We start from the raw sequence: 19,224 nt of genomic DNA, 5'->3' as shown, positions 1-19,224 counted from the left end.
TTTTTGCTCTAATAACGTGATTGATGTAAAACTCTGATGGATTGAGCTTAAAGCAGACAGCATTATGTTGTAGTTGTAGTCCCATATATCGTTATAGTTATATTCATTAAAATTAAGATAAGAATTTACCAGTTTTAATGTCAGAAAGAGACCAAATAGTATTTTGTTCAAATTGGCTCAGGTCAAACATAAAACTAATATTTTCTACTTGATGTACAAGGATGATGATTTGTCAATAAACTCCATGATTCATTATGTATTTTATAATCCTATGCAGATCCTTGCCATGGTATGTGATTTTCTCTCAGAACATTGCCATAAAGTATATCAAACATGCATCTTATTATACAGATTGTCAGTCTCAAGAAGATAGCCGTGCTTTATTCTGCAAATATTTCTGAAATAAATCTCTTTTGATAGGAAGCAAGTAATCCTTACTTCTGCCAATTTTTTGCCAATGATTGATCTTCCTGTAGAAAGTGCAGCCAGTTATAGAATCCCCCAATAATCACCAAAGAAGGTCCTGCTAATTTTGATCTCTTATTTGAATATCAGCAGTACATGTATATTTCTTAGAAACTTGTCTGTCCTATGCATGTCTCCCAGACTTATCCGTTATTTCCCCCTCAGTGCTTCAGAATTACATGTGACAATCCTCACGGACTTTAACCACAAGCTGTAAGTATGGAACAAAGCTGCTGCTCCTGTTGTAGCTAGTTTACTGTTCATGTTTAACATGTTGAGAATGACTTTTCTGTAAGAAAATTGGTGGTTTTGCACTAATTTGGAATTTTATAAATCAGATAATTCTTATGCATGTAACACATTTATTTTTCTTGTTTGATATCATTCTGTGTTTTTGTTTTCTCAGCTATAAAAATTCTGTGTTGGTTTGGTTATATTGGAATATGAACAATTGGTAAGATGACATGAGTATCCATAACAAATCTTTCATTCTTGAATAAGCAGTTAAGATTACATGTTTCTCAGTGTTTATAAATTGGTTGCATGTTAAAGTTAAATCATCATATTTGTTATTGTTAATTTTGGTAAAGCATGTTGTTGTTTTTAGAATTATGTGTTATATATCAAATATCTCATATTAGCTTTCAAATCAATTGATATGTCAAAACAGATTTTGTTTACTGTAACTTGGATGCTTCAATCCCAGCGCATAATATTGTTTTTTAAAGGACTATAAAGCCTTTCAAAATTTCAAGATATAAATTGCATTGATTGGCTTTCAAGAAGCATTTATAGTTTTCAGAATTTCATTGGTCAACGTCAGATCTTAATGCAGAAATTATTTTAGGATTTGATTAAAAAATAATAATAACATTGACAAATTATTGAATAGATGAGTTAAAAATCTCACTAATCTCTTAGAGACAAGCTTGCAGCTTTCTAACACTTCATTGGAGAGAACAAACCATTCACGTTCTGTCTTACAGTGCACTACATTTCTTGATGCAATATTTCAGAAACATTTTGTTTTGCGGTCTAAGATTTGATATCACATGGGTGTAGCTTAATTGTGCAATAAGTAATTTGCATGTTAAATTAATACAAAATTCCAATACAGTGTTTACTGAATAAAATATAGTTCTTGTATTGCTTAATTTAATTTTATGTTATTTTCATGATACACATGTAAGCTGGCTTTTTATGTTCATTTAATACTAAACTTAGGCCATAATATTTATTTGTGCGCCTTTTGCAGAACAAATTCTGAAACCTTTGAAAATAAAGCCTTTCAATGACGGTCCATTTGTCAGTCGATATGTACGTCCCTTAGCTTGTGTAATCAGCTCCTCTTCTGGATTTTCATCAAACTTTCTCAGCTTAATGACATGATTGTGTATAATGATATTAAAATATTAATTTAGTCTGCGACAAAATATGGCATCATTAGGCCAAAAATAAAAATATGTTTGTTCCCCCTTCCAAACGTCGTTGCCACCCCAATTATGTTTTTATACGCCCGTCTATGACAGGACGTATTATGGTATACCCCGCGTCCGTCCGTCCGTCCGTCCGTCTGTTAATGTCGTACGCTACGTCAAATATCCTTTGACAGATTTTCTTCAAATTTTAACACAATCTTAATATTGATAAACCCTGATCCCCTTTCGTTTTTGACGGAATTCTGAATTGTCGTTCCAGAGTTATGGGACTTTGTTCGTCAAAATTTCGTGATTTCATTGAATGTCCTACTGTAGCTCAAATATCCTTCGATGGATTTTTTTCAAATTTCAACACAATCTTAATATTGATAAACCCTGATCCCCTTTCGTTTTTGACGGAATTCTGAATTGTCGTTCCAGAGTTATGGGACTTTGTTCGTCAAAATTTCGTGATTTCCATGCTCATGTACTTATAAAATAAACCATGTATTCAAATACAAATAAACTGAAGTAAAAAAATGATTCAAAGGGTTATTTATTACCTTACTACTTCATTGGCGAACGACGGGCGTATCATGCGCTCATGGCGCAGCTTTTATTTGTTTCTGTGGTGTTAAATGTTTTGTTTGGTCTTTATTAAAAAAATATTAACACAATGCCATGAGCCATGTTGTCAGTCAATGCGCATTTTATTGCATAGTAAAACAACAGCAAAATGAAACATTTGGTTCCCATTTTGTTCATAATTAATTTTGAAAGGAAATATTTATTCATTTCAACAGCATGCTATTTATTATTATAAAATGAAATATTCAATGTAAACCTAAGAAAATTTATAGGCAAATATTCCTGCTAGTTTAGTTCATTGCATCTCATTAAATGCCAGAAACTTAGACATAATTTTTTCCTACTGTGTCATCAAGAACAAATCATACTTTAAATTAACTTTACTATAGTTAGAATTAGTTTTATGGGATTCTACACCAACAGAAAGTATTAGAAGAATTGCACTTATACTTTGTCTGTGCTAGTTTTACCAATGATTACAGCTCCTTTAGTTTCACAAGAAATCTGAGGAGGATGGTCATAGCAAGGATTTCATTGACCATAACCACACAAGTAATTTTTCCGGGATGGGGATCAAACTCGTGATTCTTGGATTTGTATTCCAGCACACTACCAACTGAGCTAGTCTGCCCTGTTCACTGAACTTTTATTTGTGTTTCTAAATAGAGAGCTTTCAATGATCACATGTGCATGGTGGTATTGTCGTTGTTTAATAAAACGGTATGGTAACATAATTTGGCCTGTAAGAATCATAGGGAAATACATTTGTATAATATATTGTGATACTATTGCAATTTTCTTGTAAGTACATTTTAAATCAGTTTCATACCTGTTGAGTTATAAATCAAATTGTTTTGTTTTGTAGGAGAATAATTTAAGAAAGAAGTTTAATACTTCTTTGTACTTAACATTTTATTTGCCCCCGGATTGATAGATAGGGGGTATATTGTTTTTGTCCTGTCTGTCTGTCCCAAAACTTTAACCTTGGTAAAAGTTTGATAACTTTTGCAATATTAAACATACCAACTTGATATTTACCATGGATGTGTATCTCATGGAGCTGCTCATTTTGAGTGGTGAAAGTCAAGGTCAAGGTCATCCTTCAAGGTCAAAGGTCAAATATTGTTTTTTTTCTTTCCTAAAACAAACCTTTGTTTAAGTTTTATCATAACTTTTTTAATATTGAACACAGCAAGTTCATATTTGGCATGCATGTGGATCTCGTGGAGCTGCACATTTTGAGTGGTGAAAGGTCAAGGTCATCCTTCGAGGTCAAAGGTCAAAATAAAATAAAAAAATCATTTCTCTATTCAATCTCTTACTTATTTCTCATGCAGCTGCACATTTTTAGTGGTGAAAGGTCAAGGAGTCATGGTCAAGGTCATCCTTCAAGGTCAAAGGTCAAATATCATTGTATTTTTCTTTCCTAAAACTTTAACCTTCGTTAATGTTTTATCATACTTTTTTATGCCCCGGATCGAATGATCGGGGGTATATTGTTTTTGGCCTGTCTGTCTGTCATTCTTTTGAAATATTAAACATAGCAACTTGATATTTGGCATGCATGTGTATCTCATGGAGCTGCACATTTTGAGTGGTAAAAGGTCAAGGTCATCCTTCAAGGTAAAAGGTAAAAAAAAAATCAAAGCGGCGCATTAGGGGGCATTGTGTCTCTGACAAACACATCTCTTGTTTACTTTAAAAAAAAAATATGTAGGGATGATTTACCATTTCTCTGAGGCCAATATTGTTATTTTCCAATAACACGGCAGTTAATCACGCGCGCCACCTCTTTTTTGCGATGCATTAATAAATGAGCCAATGCTACTTCCGAGGTGGCGCTAATCACGGGATGTTTTGAAATTTTACGGATAATTGTACAAGGTGAGTAGGTTTTATATGTTTGTCACATATTTTGCATTATTTTAAAAATCGGACAATGCACTGCAATTCAGCAAAGATTTATTCATCCATAAATGTTCAGAAACATACAATCACAACCCATTTGGAAACGAAGGACCTTTATAAGTTGTTGCATAAGTGACGTTTTAAAAGAAAATCAATGTATATTGTTTGTGTAACGAGCAAATGTCTATCCAAAGAAATCTTTAATGGCATCAAACAATTGCTGTGAACATGTACAATTTGTTGCATGCACAAAAACACTGGCTTCTTGCTGATCTATTACATAATTTTGCAATTTTCAAAAAGAGATGGAGCCAATGGCAAGGAGGTGGCGCTCAGGACAGGGGGTGGCGCCAATGCACATTTTCAGCCATTTTAAAGTGACCTATTTTATGTAACAGTTTCTGTGTATTATTGTTCTATTGTTCTATTATTTAACGACGCTATGAAGATCCTCCTTGAGGAAAGTGTCGATGGGCAAATGGTGTCGGTTTTAGTTGTGAGCATGTTTTTTTTACAGAGCATGTTTTTCAAATCAGTATGTGCTTAGAAGCCTTAGCTACGATAAGAACCTTAACTCAATATGCTAGGAACGATTACCGCTGCCTGTCTGCACTGCAGACGACGAATGCTAGGAGCGTCTGCATCTACTACTACAGTGAGTGTTTTTACCAGCTTGTAAGACGACATTGACCAGTGTAGTGTTTATCATTGAAATTTGTACATATTGGCTGCTTTCAGGGAAAACGGGGCTTAATGCATGTCAAATAAGATTAGCCTGTACACATTGATTAGCCTGTGCAATGCGCACAAGTTAATCAAGGACGACAACAGCAATTAACTTCAGTATCTTCAGCGCTTTGATTAAATTTAGTATCAAGTGGACGATTTCCGTTAGACAATGTTGCATTTCAATTGTTTTAGATGTTGTCAAATGGTTTGACTCTGAAGACATAAGAACCATGCGCTATCATGACACAACAATGAAGTTTTTCTGGTTGGGAAAGCGCTTGTTTGGGGGACTGCATCCGAGTTGGTCAAAAATAAACTTTGCATGTCCAAGTACATGTAAAAGTGTGTTATCACAGTTTAATCCACTTGGCTTTGAATTAAATTGCGAAGTGAGCACAGGCTTATATAAAACTCATTTAGGTACAAATCTCATGAAAGCTATATGCTTAGACAAGATATTGGGTATTTCAGTAAACGCATGGACATACGTTTTTAAGACTAAACCCTAAGCACTGTGAGGGGTGAGCAACCCATGCGAGCACACTACGGATACAAAGTTAACGAGGAAAACATGTTGCCTAATAAACGTATTGGCATAAATGCATGTATATCATGTTGTTGATCGTGACTTTGACAGCAATGCCTAAGTGCTGAGCAAATGAAACATAATTACTGAGATAAGTGTTATATGAGCATTGTATGTCGCGCATAACTCATCAAATAGAAAACTGTTGTTCACTTCAGCATTTTTTAAAGAACTTTAAGCTGTATATAATATATTCAATAATTTTGTCAGCTGTAAAAAAGGTCCTGCCAAAACTGTTTCGTTTGTTGTTTTTTGTAAGTTTGTTTCCGTTTTAAAAAGTAATACAGATTTATCACGACCGTCAGTTTGGTTTTCCTTTGGTCGTTGACGGCTCAGGTACTACTTAAATTACCCCGTGAAGTCTTGAGTATACTACAATAGATCCCGGATACGGCCATATTCCGGGGTAGCTTTTAGTTTATTTTCGGTATTCCAGATACTCTGTTGTATACTTGATGTAAATGGGATACTCTTTGAGTAGTTACTGAGCTGCAAATTACCAATTGCGGTTGTCTCTATTGGTTGTTGTTGGCCCAGCGACTATTTAAAAGTACCGCGGGTACTCTTAAGTATACTAATATGTACACCGGGAACGGAAAATACGCTTACAGGCACCGGTTCATACCCTGGGACACTTTTTAGTATATTTTCCGTACTCCGAGTCATTTGTAGTATACTTAAGTTACCTGGGGTACTTTAATGTAGTACCTGAGCGGGAAATTACTTATCGAGAGCCAGTTGTTACATGCACTCTTTTCCTGGGTTTACCAGTACTAAGTGCGCTTACTTATGCCAAGACGAACAACTGCCCAACTTATATCAGGGATAGAATAAATCAAGAATTAATTGCATGACCAAATATCACAAGTTACGTTTCCAGGCCGGTATGCGAACCACCGATCCTCGGATTTTTAGCCCAAGGCTCTACTACTAGGCAAGCCGCTTGTTCTAACAGTACAATTACATCTCGCCAGGTTTTACTACACAGGCCCGTATTCACCAAAACATCCATATACGGAAACTGAATATTAAATAATGTGCTATAAACTGTGTCTCTGAAGTTGGAAAACAAAATACGTCATATTGTAATCAAATACTTTATAGTAAACGCCTACATTTTTTTCCGCCTCAGTTTATTCTTAAGTCTCCAATATAAAAATGGGCTGGTGAAAACGGATTTTGATTGTTAATATGCAGAAAATTATGTTTATAATTTATTTCATTAACAAAAACAATTTTGAGTTACACGTCGCTGCCTAGCAACAATTTGATATCGTAGGTAAAAGTGATAACGATGAAGAATTGTTTCAATTAACATACAATATTAACCAAACGTTATCAATTAAATAAACTATTTTTTCGATTCAGTGCAGCGATATGAATGAGCAAACTTATACCACGGGATATTAAGATCTTTACATAATCAATAACTGAAAGGAAACAAAATAATCAAAGCCATAACAGGATATGCAAGAAATTATCAAAATATAAAGATGCTTTTCTGACTCTTATAAAATATACAGCTGCGTTACAACTTGATGCAATCACCGTCACTCTGGAAAATAATTCTCTACTTGGGGCAAAAAAAAACATAACATAAATAAACAAATCAGCAACTCTGGCTAATTGCTTCTATGAACAAAGTTAATCCTTGTGCACATTTTTCAAGTGCCGAGAAAGTGAGTATTCCTTCTCAAACTTTTTCCCGCAAATCTGGCAAATGCAAATGTTCCCCAAGTGTTAAACTCTGGTGTGCATATATAGGGCTCGTTTGGATCTATACATTTTTTTGACAAACATCACATGTATGCTTTTTCGTTTGACCCTCACCGCAATGCTGTGCGTGGCGTTTTAGGTTTCGGATATAGCCAAATTCTGTATGGCAAAGTTCACATTTCAGTTTCTCTCTGCCTTGATACTGACGACAATGATTACCCAAATCCTTCGTTGAAAATCGTTTCACACATTTACCAGCGTGTACATATTTCTGGTGCACTGGGTGTACTTTTAAGTTGTACACGGAACTAAACCGACGATTGCATACCAATCACATTACCGTTTTAGAAGTGGAAATTCAGTTTGTGGTGTATGACTTGTTACATGATTTGCATTCATATCTTATTTAGTTCCGTTATTCATGTCCGTGCTGAAATAAAAAAAAGCGTCATTAATTTATGAGAATCAATCGAGCTATAAATAACGTCGGTGTAGAAGAGAAATTGTTCAAAATGATTTAAAGTGTAAGTGAATATATGAACAACTTTCATGACAACATCATACGACTGTTAAATCATATCGTGCATTAGTGCCACCTCCTTTCCTTAGCGCCACCTCCTTTGAATTGGCTCCACCTCGTTTGGAAAATTGCAAAAAAATATTTTATATCTACAAAACGCCAATGTGTTTGTGCATGCAGCAACTTGTATATCTTAGACGCAGACATCGATTTGATTTCAAAACCCCAATCATGTCAAAACTTATAAAAGTCCTCACATTTCCAAATAAGTTGTGTTTATATGTTTCTGTACATTTTTGGATGAATAAATCTTCGCTGAATCGCACTACATTGCCCGAATTTTTAAATAATGTGAATTATGTTGAAAACACATTGTCACAAGGACATAATTTTTTATCTATTTAGTTTGCTGTTCATAACCTGATATTTCTTCTTTCTACAGTTTAATAATTTAATGTCAACTATAGCTTAATGTAAGAAACTATTTTATTCCTAGATACCCCGGTATGAGGTTTTAAAATTAGTGTTTGTCACTCCTTTTGTGTTCATCTTATATTATTATCTTACTTTTCACAGCTGAAAGGATTTATATTAACAGATCATCCTTTTGTTATGATCCATGCTTTGATGGGTATATAATGCCTTTTAAATATAATGCTTTTCAAAGGCTGTTGGTATTGTTTGTAACAGATTTAAAACAAGTAATGAATTGTCATGAAAAGACCCTTATATAAGCCATACAGTTTGAACATATAGGGGAAAGAAACTTGCGGAACTCCGTAATAGAACATTGTAAAGTTATTTGTACATTTTGTTATTAAATATATTGTAACAACATTATTCTGTGTTTGAGCTAATTCCCTTAAAGAAGATTTATTCACAAGGACCAGGAATTTTCTTTGTGAAAACATATAAAACCTACTCACCTTGTACAATTATCCGTAAAACTTCAAAATATCCGGTGATTAGCGCCACCATGGAAGTAGCATTGGCTCATTTATTAATGCATCGCAAAAAAAGAGGTGGCGCGCATGATTAACGGCCGTGAATAAGCTCCTGGAAATATTGCATCAAACACATTTTGCATATACTGTTCAACTGACCAGAACATCGCTGATGAAGACTATGTGATATAGTCGAAATATTCGAGTAAGCATATATTGCTCTGAGTTATGGAATTTATTTACTCACATAGTGATCATTACTTTTGGATACAAGGATAACTACTTATTTGGCCCATAAGTTAAATATGATAGAGAGAGATCTGGGATCACAAACGGTATAGGAAAACCAGGCAAGTGTGGTGATATTTTTGTCCCCTACCGGTGAAACCGGAAGGGACTTATGGTTTGCGCTCTGTGTGTCCGTCAGTCAGTCAGTCCTTCTGTCACACTTTTCTGGATCCTGCGATAACTTTTAAAGTTCTTCATATTTTTTCATGAAACTTTAAACATGGATAGATGGCAATATGGAGATTATGCACTTCATTTCATTTTGTTCCTACATCAAAATTCTGGTTGCTATTGCAATAAATAGACTAGAAATACTGCTGAAAATGTTTTTTTTTCTGGATCCTGCGATAACTTTAAAAGTTCTCAATATTTTTTCATGAAACTTGAAACATGGATAGACGGCAATATGGACATTATGCACATCATTTCATTTTGTTCCTATGTCAAAAATATTGGTTGATATGGCAACGAATTAGAAATACTGCTGAAAATGGTGTTTTTTTCTGGATCCTGCGATAACTTTAAAAGTTCTTAATATTTTTTCATGAAACTTGAAATATGGATAGACGGCAGTATGGACATTATGCACGTCATTTTATTTTGTTCCTACATCAAAAATTCTGGTTGCTATGGCAACAAATAGACTAGACATACTGCTGAAAATGGTGTTTTTTTCTTGATCCTGCGATAACTTTAAAAGTCCTTTTTTTTCATGAAACTTGAAACATGGATAGATGGCAATATGGGCATATGCACGTCATTTCATTTTGTTCCTACATAAAAAATTCTGGTTGCTATGGCAACAATTTTATTTTTTTTAATCTGACAATGGTGGAATTTCTGACAATGGTGGAGCCGGTAGGGGACATATATTGCTTGGCAATAGTCTTGTTTATAATCAGCTAAACTAAACAAAAAATCTTAGTCAAACACTTGTAATTTAGGCTTGTCTTTTGTCAAAAGAATTTTATATTTATGTTCACCAGTCAAGAGGGGCATGAGGAGGGAAGCAAACACAAGCAGGGCGCATCAAAATGACTATTCTTACAACTTTTTTTTCTGGTTTTAAGGTGTCATAATTCTGTTTTTAAACAGCTTCTACTGTTATAAGATGTCATGCTACTATTCTTACTACTAGCTTAAATAGTTATAATATGTCATTTCGCTATAACAACTATTGTCTATTGTTCTCATGTTGCTGTTACAAGTAGTTTTTATGGTATAATATTTCATTTTGCTATTTCAACTAGTTGTTATGTTTTTAAGATGTCAATCAGTCATGTTGCTATTAAAACAAGTTGTTGTGGTTATACGATGTGCTGCTGTTACAAATAGTTGTTTTGTTGATAAGATGTCATGGTGCTGTTACAACTAGTTGTTGTGGTTATAGAATATCATGTTGCTATTAAAACTTAAAACTAGTTTGTATGGTTATAACTTATAAGATATCATTCAGCCATTACTTATAGTTGTTATGGTCATAAGATGTCATGTTGCTATTACAATGCGTTGTTATGGTTATTAGATGTTGTGTTGCTATTACAACGAATTGTTATGGTAATAAGATGCATGTTTGCAATTACGACTAGTTGTTATTATTATAAGATGTTTTATTTGCTATATCAACTAGTCGTTGTGGTAAAACGATGTCCTGTTTGCAATTACAACTTGTCGTCATGTTAAAAAGAGATCATGTTGCCATTCTTACAACTAGCTGCTATAGTTTTATGCTATGCTGTTGCTAAAGCAACCTGTTAATATTATTTTAAATCTTACTTTTCATCCAACTTTTTGCTATGATTCTAAGCTGTAATTAGCTCGGCTGTTTTCGGAGAAAACCCGAGGTATTGTCATAGCCAGCTCGTCGTGTTGTGTCCGTTTCGTGTCGTGTCGTCAGCGTCGTGCTAAAACCTTAACATTTTGTCAAGGTTTTGAACATTGGCTCTAAAATCAAAGTGCATCCACCTACAACTTGAAACTTCATATGTAGCTGCACCTTGATGAGTTCTACACGCCACACCCATATTACTAGGACAAAGGTCAAGGTCACTGTGACATCTAAAAAAAAAATTCTGACAAGCTTTCATTTATTAAAAAATGCACCCACAGCCGAGCGATGGCACCTGTTATGCAGTGCTCTTGTTTTGCTTATCTTTCAACCAGTTGCTTTTGTTATAAGATGTCATTTTGAAACTCTTTGAGCAAGTCCAGAGGTCATGTTTCAAAGCTTGTTACGTGTGCTAAGAGTTAATGTTGCAAGTCATAACAACTGATTACCATGGTCACAATTTGTAATGTTGTGTTTGAAAAGGATTCATTGCTGTCCTTTATGTTGCTGTGGTTTGTACCATGGTAACTAGTTAAAAAGGTAATATGTTGACATTTTGCTATTTTTCAAGAGTTTCCAATGAAACATGTTGCTGCTGTTACAACATGTGTCTGAGGTAATATTTACAAGTGGCTATGGTGTTAAAATGTCAAGTTTCAGCTCTTACTGCTGGTTGCTATGGTTACTAGACTATAATGTGGTTGTCATGGTAGCACAACACTGCTGTTGCAGCTACCCCGAGGTGGAGACACTGCGAGACAGCTGGGTGTTCCAGCAGGAGGCCATCTCCAGCATCCTTATGTCTGCTGAGGTAGATGTGTCACGTCTCTCCACGTCCTTCATACAGAAACCATTGGGTACACATTTTCATGATAAGTGGTAAAGTTTCACTTGATGAATGTTTTGTTATATACCCACGCTAGGAAGTAATTGGGGTATACTGGAATTAACATGGATGTGATTTCAACTGTCTGTCTGTCCGTCTGTCCACAGTGCGCCGGCCAGTCCGTCTGGAGACACAAACTTGTTCGAAGGAGTCCTCCTTAAGGTTTCAACAAATAATATTCAAACTTTGAGGCATTGTTCTTTGTGATACAAAGTTTGGCATGTGGGATTTTTATCATCTTATGTTACGAAGATTAAGCTCTTTGTTAAACTAAAACATAATATGACTTCATGAATATTAATATAAAATATAAGCAAAGTAACTTAATTGAGATGTACCAGCTTTATATTGTCTTTTGTTTGAGGGGTCTCAGAGGTTGATGGCAATAGGAGCATGAGTGACGTCAACTCCATCGTGATGGACTTTGAATCTCCAGAGGCCTCTCCAATGCAGGGCCGGGTAAATGACATAACATGATATCATTATAACTAAACATCCTAAGTTCAATCATAGACTTAAGTATATATATTTATCACATGCTATACCCTGTTTCCCATGTAATACAACCATTACATATTTTTTTATATTACACATGTGTAATACAACATTTTTAAGCGTTTTCATTGGCTTACTTTTGCTTTATTGACCACTCGCATTTTGTTATTTTGCTGAAATGATGTTGCAACGTCAAAAGACATCACGAAATGTAAACAACATTTGGGATTTATCATTATGTTTGCGTAAATATTTATTTAATTTGCTCATTTAAAAGCATGTGATAAAAAAGATCTGACACTCGTTGTCATATCATGCCATATTTTATTAAACTCGTCCAGGAAATTCGTTAGTAAGCTAGCAAAATTCCTGAACTCGTTTAATAAAATATGGTATGATATGACAACTCGTGCCAGATCCTATATATATTTAACCCATTAAAAAAAAATCTCAGTAAAGTGTAGTAATAAGCATTCTCATAAGTCAATTTTAAGTTAAATCTTAGACTTAAGTATATATATATATATCACTTATAAAAATTTTGGTGGTATAATAGAAAAAAAACAAAACTGTTTGGCACCATTTAAGAAATTTCTTTTTCAGAAAATCTGTGATCTTTAGAATGTAGCAGTTTGTTGGTCCATTACACTTTACAGATTTTCTTTGTTTATTATAAGTCCCCTACCGGTGAAACCGGAGAGGGACTTATGGTTTGTGCTCTGTGTGTCTGTCAGTCTGTCACACTTTTCTGGATCGTGCGATTACTATCAAAATTCTTCATATTTTTTTCATGAAACTTTATTTTGTTCCTATGTCAAGAATTCTGGTTACTATGGCAACAAATAGACTAGAAATATTGCTGAAAATGGTGGATCCTGCGATAACTTAAAAAGTTCTTCATATTTTTTCATGAACCTTTAAACATGGACAGATGGCAACATGGAGATTATGCATGCCATTTCATTTTGTTCCTACGTTAAGAATTCTGGTTGCTATGGCAACAAATAGACTATAAATATTGCTGAAAATGGTGGATCCTGCGATAACTTAAAAAGTTCTTCATATTTTTTCATGAAGCTTAAAACATGGATAGATGGCAATATGGAGAGGTAGGGGACTTTTATTGATTGGCAATAGTCTTGTTTACAATTATTTTCTTTATGTACAAACATATTTCATGTTAAAAAAAAGTTTTGTGAAGGATTTGATGTTTTATTGAGAACACAGTTTTGTTATGTGGATTTTAACATTTAACTTTATCTACGTTGAGATTTTCAACCAAACTGTTTCAAATTATTTCAAAATCATTTGTTACAGAGACGTGAAACAGAAGAAATCACGGTGGAATCATTAAAGAAGATGCTAGGTAAGTCGAGTTTGTAAAATTTGGAATGTATGGGACCAGCTCTCTTGACAGACCGGCTTCATTTTTGTGCATTAATAGTTACCCCAGGTAAGCCCATGCAGTCTGAACAGGCTTATCTAGGACAATACTTTACACATAAGTATTAAGTGCTATTTTCCCACATTGAGGCTCTTTTTTATTAATGAACTGAAAAACCTCTAAGTAGAAGTGGGAGGGGATATTCTCCTCGATAGGAAGCTCTTAATTCTTTACAAATGTATCTGGGATTTACAAATAATAAATAACTAAAGCCGGCTTAAGAATTTTAATTCCAGTAATAAAGATTCATTACAATATTCTGTTATCAAAATCACCACTTAAATTTAAATGGTATCATTCTGTCATTGGTAAGTTTCTAAACTTTGGTTAACAATCATGTGTTGCTTGTGTAATATTCACCAAGAAAAACATAAGCTCCATGGCAGTTGTTTATTTAATTGTAATATTATAGTAAATTATTGATAGTTATACAGGTAGTTACTTTAAATGGGTATAAATTTAGTTTTACTCATGGAAAATTGGTAGTTAATGCGTTTCCAAATTTGTGTTGGGTATTGGATACAATTTACATCTTACTATACATTTTTATATAATCCAAAAGACCATACTATTGGTATGATTGTCCTTGATCAATTCTGTCAGAAATACAAAAGATTTCAAGCAATGGCAGGACTTACCATTGTGTTGTTATGAATGTAGTTTTGTTATCTTAGGTGGTTTTTGAACATCAAGTCATATGAGAATTTGTGTTTTTCTAGCTGTTGGTCAGTCAATTTGTCGGTCTGTCAAGCTGCACCAAAATGCTTTGTGAGCATGAAACTTAATAGATTTGTTGTTTATACTATGTGGAAGCATAAGACGTTATGTTTTTATATATTTAAAAAGCATTTGCAGAGTTATGGACCATTTAACTTTGGAATTATTTTGATTCTGATAATTAGCTGATGTCTAGCCTTATAATTTGTTAAAAATGTACAGATTTTGAGTACCTGATCAAACACGACTCATGAGCAAACATGTCTGCTGGTCATGAGCTTACATCATGAAATTCTGCTCATATTCCATTACATAATACATTTTTATGACCAGTAAATATTAAATTGTTCTTGTGATGTTGATTTTTTGCCAACAACCCTAGATAAAATGTTGTGCATATGGATTAATTAAAATCAAGGCGTGTTGCTAAGAATACAAAGGTTTTCATCCCAACATTGCTAAAAAGATCTCCAAACAGCATAGGTCTTCATGTTGACTTTCAAGACAGCCTCACAAATAGTTGTAAAATTATTGGTATGTTTAAAATGAAGACTATGGTGAACCCAGTAAGGGAGAATAGTTTATCCACTGCATAGGTGTTTCAAAATCACCCTCAACCAAACCTTGATTAACAGGTTCTCATAACTTTAATGGCAAGGTAAGGTCATTGTCCTTTAATTGCTGACCGAAGTAAAACTAAAAAAAGTTTTTAACAGATATTTATTATCAAACATATGCAAATTATTCAAGCCAACACATTTGTTTACAATTAACACGTACAGTGGAAACCCTCTAAACCGGATCCTCTCTTTACCGGAATCCCCTCTAAACAGGACAAGTTGTCCAGTCCCATTTTTTCCCATATAAAACCATGCGTAAAATATCTCCCCAAGACCGGAATCCCCTCAATTCCGAATACTTGTCATTCTTTGGATCAAAATTGGGTCATTCCATACGTAATTGTACCTCTCTAAACCGCTCAGGGCCGGTTTATTGCACCTTAGACCTAGTGTCAAAAACTTGTGAATAGCGGATTAAAGATGCGTGAAATTAATAAAGGTGGTCGAAAAAATAGCTAACTGTAAAATTCGCAAAACAATTAAAAGATTCATGTCCTGTGATGTACATATCGATCAATGGAGGTGATAATACGGATTATAATTACTGATAACGAAATAGAGTTCTTTAGTGTGTTTTGTTTTTGATGTTGGAAGCCATGCTAAATTTTAATAATCTTAATGCTATTTAATTTTGTGTTGTGTATCACAATTGCTAATTTAGTGTCATATGCAATGGTGATTTGCAGAGTTTTTGGAGCAGTTGCATTAAGATATTCATTTAGATTTTCAAACTGTTAGCTAAGATAACTAAGACTAAAAATGTCCGAACCTCCTACTAAGCGAATGCGCATGGATTGTCCTTACAAGACAAAATCAAATTGATCAAAGAGTCATAGATGTTCCCTAAACCTACACTTAAGATGCTGTCAGAGAATTATGGGGTAGGAAAATCGACGGTCGGGGATATCGTGCGAAAAAGTAAATTCACATAACAAACGCATGCATGTATAAAATAGTTTGTTTTTCAGGGTGCACTGTTTGATTTATGTTGTGACTGATATTGCTGATATATGTAAATAAACTTTTAAAATTTGCTAAAAGAGTTTTTTCCACATTTGGCTATGTAATTGACTTTCTGAAAGTAAAATAGTCGATGTCCCCTCTAAACCGGAATCCTCTCTAAACCGGAATTTTCTGTCGGTCTTGGGATTGTCTGGTTTAGAAGGGTTCCACTGTATATGAAATGGTTAACAATTAAGTCACGTTAATAACTTGATGGACAAATGATTAACTGTAAGTTTAAGTGGCTGTTTTGAGGAACCAGGCCCTGTTTGTTTTGCTGTTCTCAGCTGAGGATCCCAAGGTGCGGAGGGAGGAGGAGGAGAGGAAGAGACTGGAGATTGTCAACACCTTCCGCAATGACCCCTTTGAGGAGATAGTTGCACGAGCAGAGGCAAAGGTACAGTGTGTATTTAGATTTTGTTGAGTTATTTGAGCTATGTTTTGGGAAAACTGAGCTAAACGCATATCTGTAAAGTATCATCCCAGATTGGCCTGTGAAGTCCACGGTACAGTTGATTTTGTTTAGCATAGACCCCCTTTAAACTGAAAATTCAATAAAACGGTAATAGTTGTTTATGATAAGCCTATGCCTAGTGCACAGGCTTATCTGTGCTAACACTTTAAGCATATGCATTTACCAAAGTTTTATCAGAGCGAGGCTCATTTGAAGAAGAATACCTGTGCCATGTCATTCAAATGGACCTCATGCACAGATTGTGAGGCAAATCCCTATGGTAAAGGTCGAGGACACACACATCGCCATGAAACTTGTTGTATGTGTTTCCTTCTTCATTCAGCAGTAAATTCTAACCTTTACTATCCACAAGGTTAAGGTCATACAAAGGTCAAAGTTTATATTTGGGCTAATAACATCTTTGGTGGAGGAATACATGAATGTGATACATGTACTTGTTATCCCCCGCCATAGGCGGAGGGATATTGTTTTGGCGTTGTCCGTCCGTCTTTCCGTCCGTCTTTCCGTCTGGAGCCATATCTTGGAAGTGCTTTGGGGGATTTCATTGAAACTTGGTATGAGTATATATTACAAGTATATATATCGATAAGAGGATGATGTACGCCAAATGGCATTGTACACCATCTGTTAATAATGGAGTTATGGCCCTTTGTATCTTGAAAAATTGCTTTTCTGAGTGTCAAATATAACACTTTTGTGTCCAGAAGCATATTGGCAGGGGATATCAATTCAACGAATTTGGTTGTTTAAGATAGTTGCACAGACTGAGGCAAAAACGCAGTTTGGGGTTTATGACTGATTTGAGGGTGAAGTATTTGTTATATGTAGCTGGAATCGTCTTGAAACACAATTGGTTCTGTATGATTGGGAAATTGTATAACATTTATGAAATATTATAGTTATAACAAGCTTACATTTTCATCGTCGGTCTGGCAGAAAGAGATATTGATTAGTTACATTATGCCTTTAATTTTGAATACAGTGTGTCTATCAGTGTATGAATACTTTTTTGTCTTGCAACTTATATATCTTTAGTTGTATGTTTTCAGTCAAATCATTTCCACAACAAACTGAATGAGATTCTGTCGATGGTGTCAAGGGGTTCTGACAGTCCGGCGATGCTTAGAGGTGCCTCAAAACAACCTCCCACCATACTGGACATACAGTTCCCAGACCTCTATGTGTACTAAACTCACATACAGTTCTTGGAGACCCTTATGTCTGCTAGGCTTAAGTAAATTGTTGGTTTTATAGAATTTTAAGCAACACCATTTTATTTGTCTTATGTTGCAGCTTGAATTAAATGCGTGTTTTGAGTAATTAGCCAAACTTTATTTTGAGCCACGTGAGTTCAAGGCAATCAGGTTTTTACTGTATGACTCTGAGTATTGAATGTTTGTCGAGCATCAATAGACCACTATATGTTTGCTTGTTAAATCCCAATTGGACAAAATATATTCAAAAGGATATTTTTCTTACCAAAATACAACACAGCAATAAAATGTGCTGGTTACTTTGTATGGTAATAATTCACTGATAAAAAATGGTTGGTTTGATGAATGTGATAGCTTGTATGGCCTTTTGAGTTAGGTGACGAAATATGCTCATTCCAAACCCGCAGTAATTCTTAAAGTGGAGTAGCACCATGTGCTTTTAAAAAATTCTTGTATGCAAAATAGTGTTTAGTGAAACAAACATCATTTTCTTCTATAACTCCTGTTTCCTGTTAAGCGACAACTGTTTTATTTTTATGGAAGACAGAGGTTTCAAAGATTAATCATGTTGAAGTTACATTTTGGTTTCATAAAGTTTTCAATTTTGTCAATTTACCAAACTGTGAAAAGATCCCTTTAAAAAAGCAAAATTGAAAATGGAGTTCGAAGAGTACAAGAAGGTTGTGAATGAAAATTTACAAAGTGAACAAGTAGAGTTGGGTTACATCAGTTTATAGATAGAATACAAAACTGTTTCTATATTATACAACTTCACTCATATCAAATATTGAATTGCGTGACATATACATACCAGCATGTACTTCCACGCCAGCATGTACTGATTAATGCAAGTCTGAATTAGCAAATCAAGGGGTTTTATCTAGAAAATAACTGAGCTCAGTTTACATGTTGTTTATTCACTGTGTTGTTAGAAAGCTACTGATGTTTTGTTAGCAGTCTAATATAGCTTTATTTTGCAAATAATAACATTCGCCACTATTATCTGTTCAGTTTAAAGGTCAGGTCATAACTTATGCAGTAAAGAACATTTTAGGTGGAATGCCTATTGTGCAATATGTTAAATTTTGTATTTGTATTGTGTGTGTTTTTACAGTTTTGTTCCGTAACTCAAATATGTATTGTGTGATACTATTTTCATTTCATTTGAATAAATGACGGGAACAAGAATAGATTGTTATAATATCTCCATTTCACTTCAGCTCATATAACTATGAAATGCTGAATGCAAGCCTTTTTAAATCGTCACTTTTTGTTTGAATGTCGTTCTTAATACTTTAAACCATTTTTTAATACCCAGGGTTAAAGGGCCTTTTTTTTTTACAGATTTTGACATGTATTGAAGTTTGTCATTCAATGCTTT

At 34.4% G+C, this 19,224-nt stretch overlaps 1 protein-coding gene across 5 annotated transcripts in view; it reads left to right on the top strand.

Annotated features, from left to right (window-relative positions):
* LOC127841355 (protein EFR3 homolog B-like) overlaps nucleotides 1–18,041 on the top strand; it is a 41,046-nt gene extending 23,005 nt beyond the window's left edge. For 2 of the 5 annotated variants that reach the window (XM_052370161.1, XM_052370156.1), the window contains 6 exons: nucleotides 631–678; nucleotides 11,723–11,847; nucleotides 12,241–12,335; nucleotides 13,689–13,737; nucleotides 16,442–16,551; nucleotides 17,679–18,041. In XM_052370161.1, coding sequence (XP_052226121.1) covers nucleotides 631–678; nucleotides 11,723–11,847; nucleotides 12,241–12,335; nucleotides 13,689–13,737; nucleotides 16,442–16,551; nucleotides 17,679–17,819 — 568 coding nt within the window. In that variant the 3' untranslated portion in view covers nucleotides 17,820–18,041. The remainder of the gene's footprint in view (nucleotides 1–630; nucleotides 679–11,722; nucleotides 11,848–12,240; nucleotides 12,336–13,688; nucleotides 13,738–16,441; nucleotides 16,552–17,678) is intronic. The other 3 variants (XM_052370157.1, XM_052370160.1, XM_052370159.1) reach the window with 3 other exon arrangements.
* Nucleotides 18,042–19,224: the final 1,183 nt, after the last annotated feature.

This window comes from Dreissena polymorpha, chromosome 8, assembly GCF_020536995.1.
Source record: "Dreissena polymorpha isolate Duluth1 chromosome 8, UMN_Dpol_1.0, whole genome shotgun sequence".
Taxonomy (NCBI): domain Eukaryota; kingdom Metazoa; phylum Mollusca; class Bivalvia; order Myida; family Dreissenidae; genus Dreissena; species Dreissena polymorpha.
The sequence above is the reverse complement of the archived record's forward strand: the minus strand, read 5'-3'. Positions and strand labels throughout refer to the sequence as shown.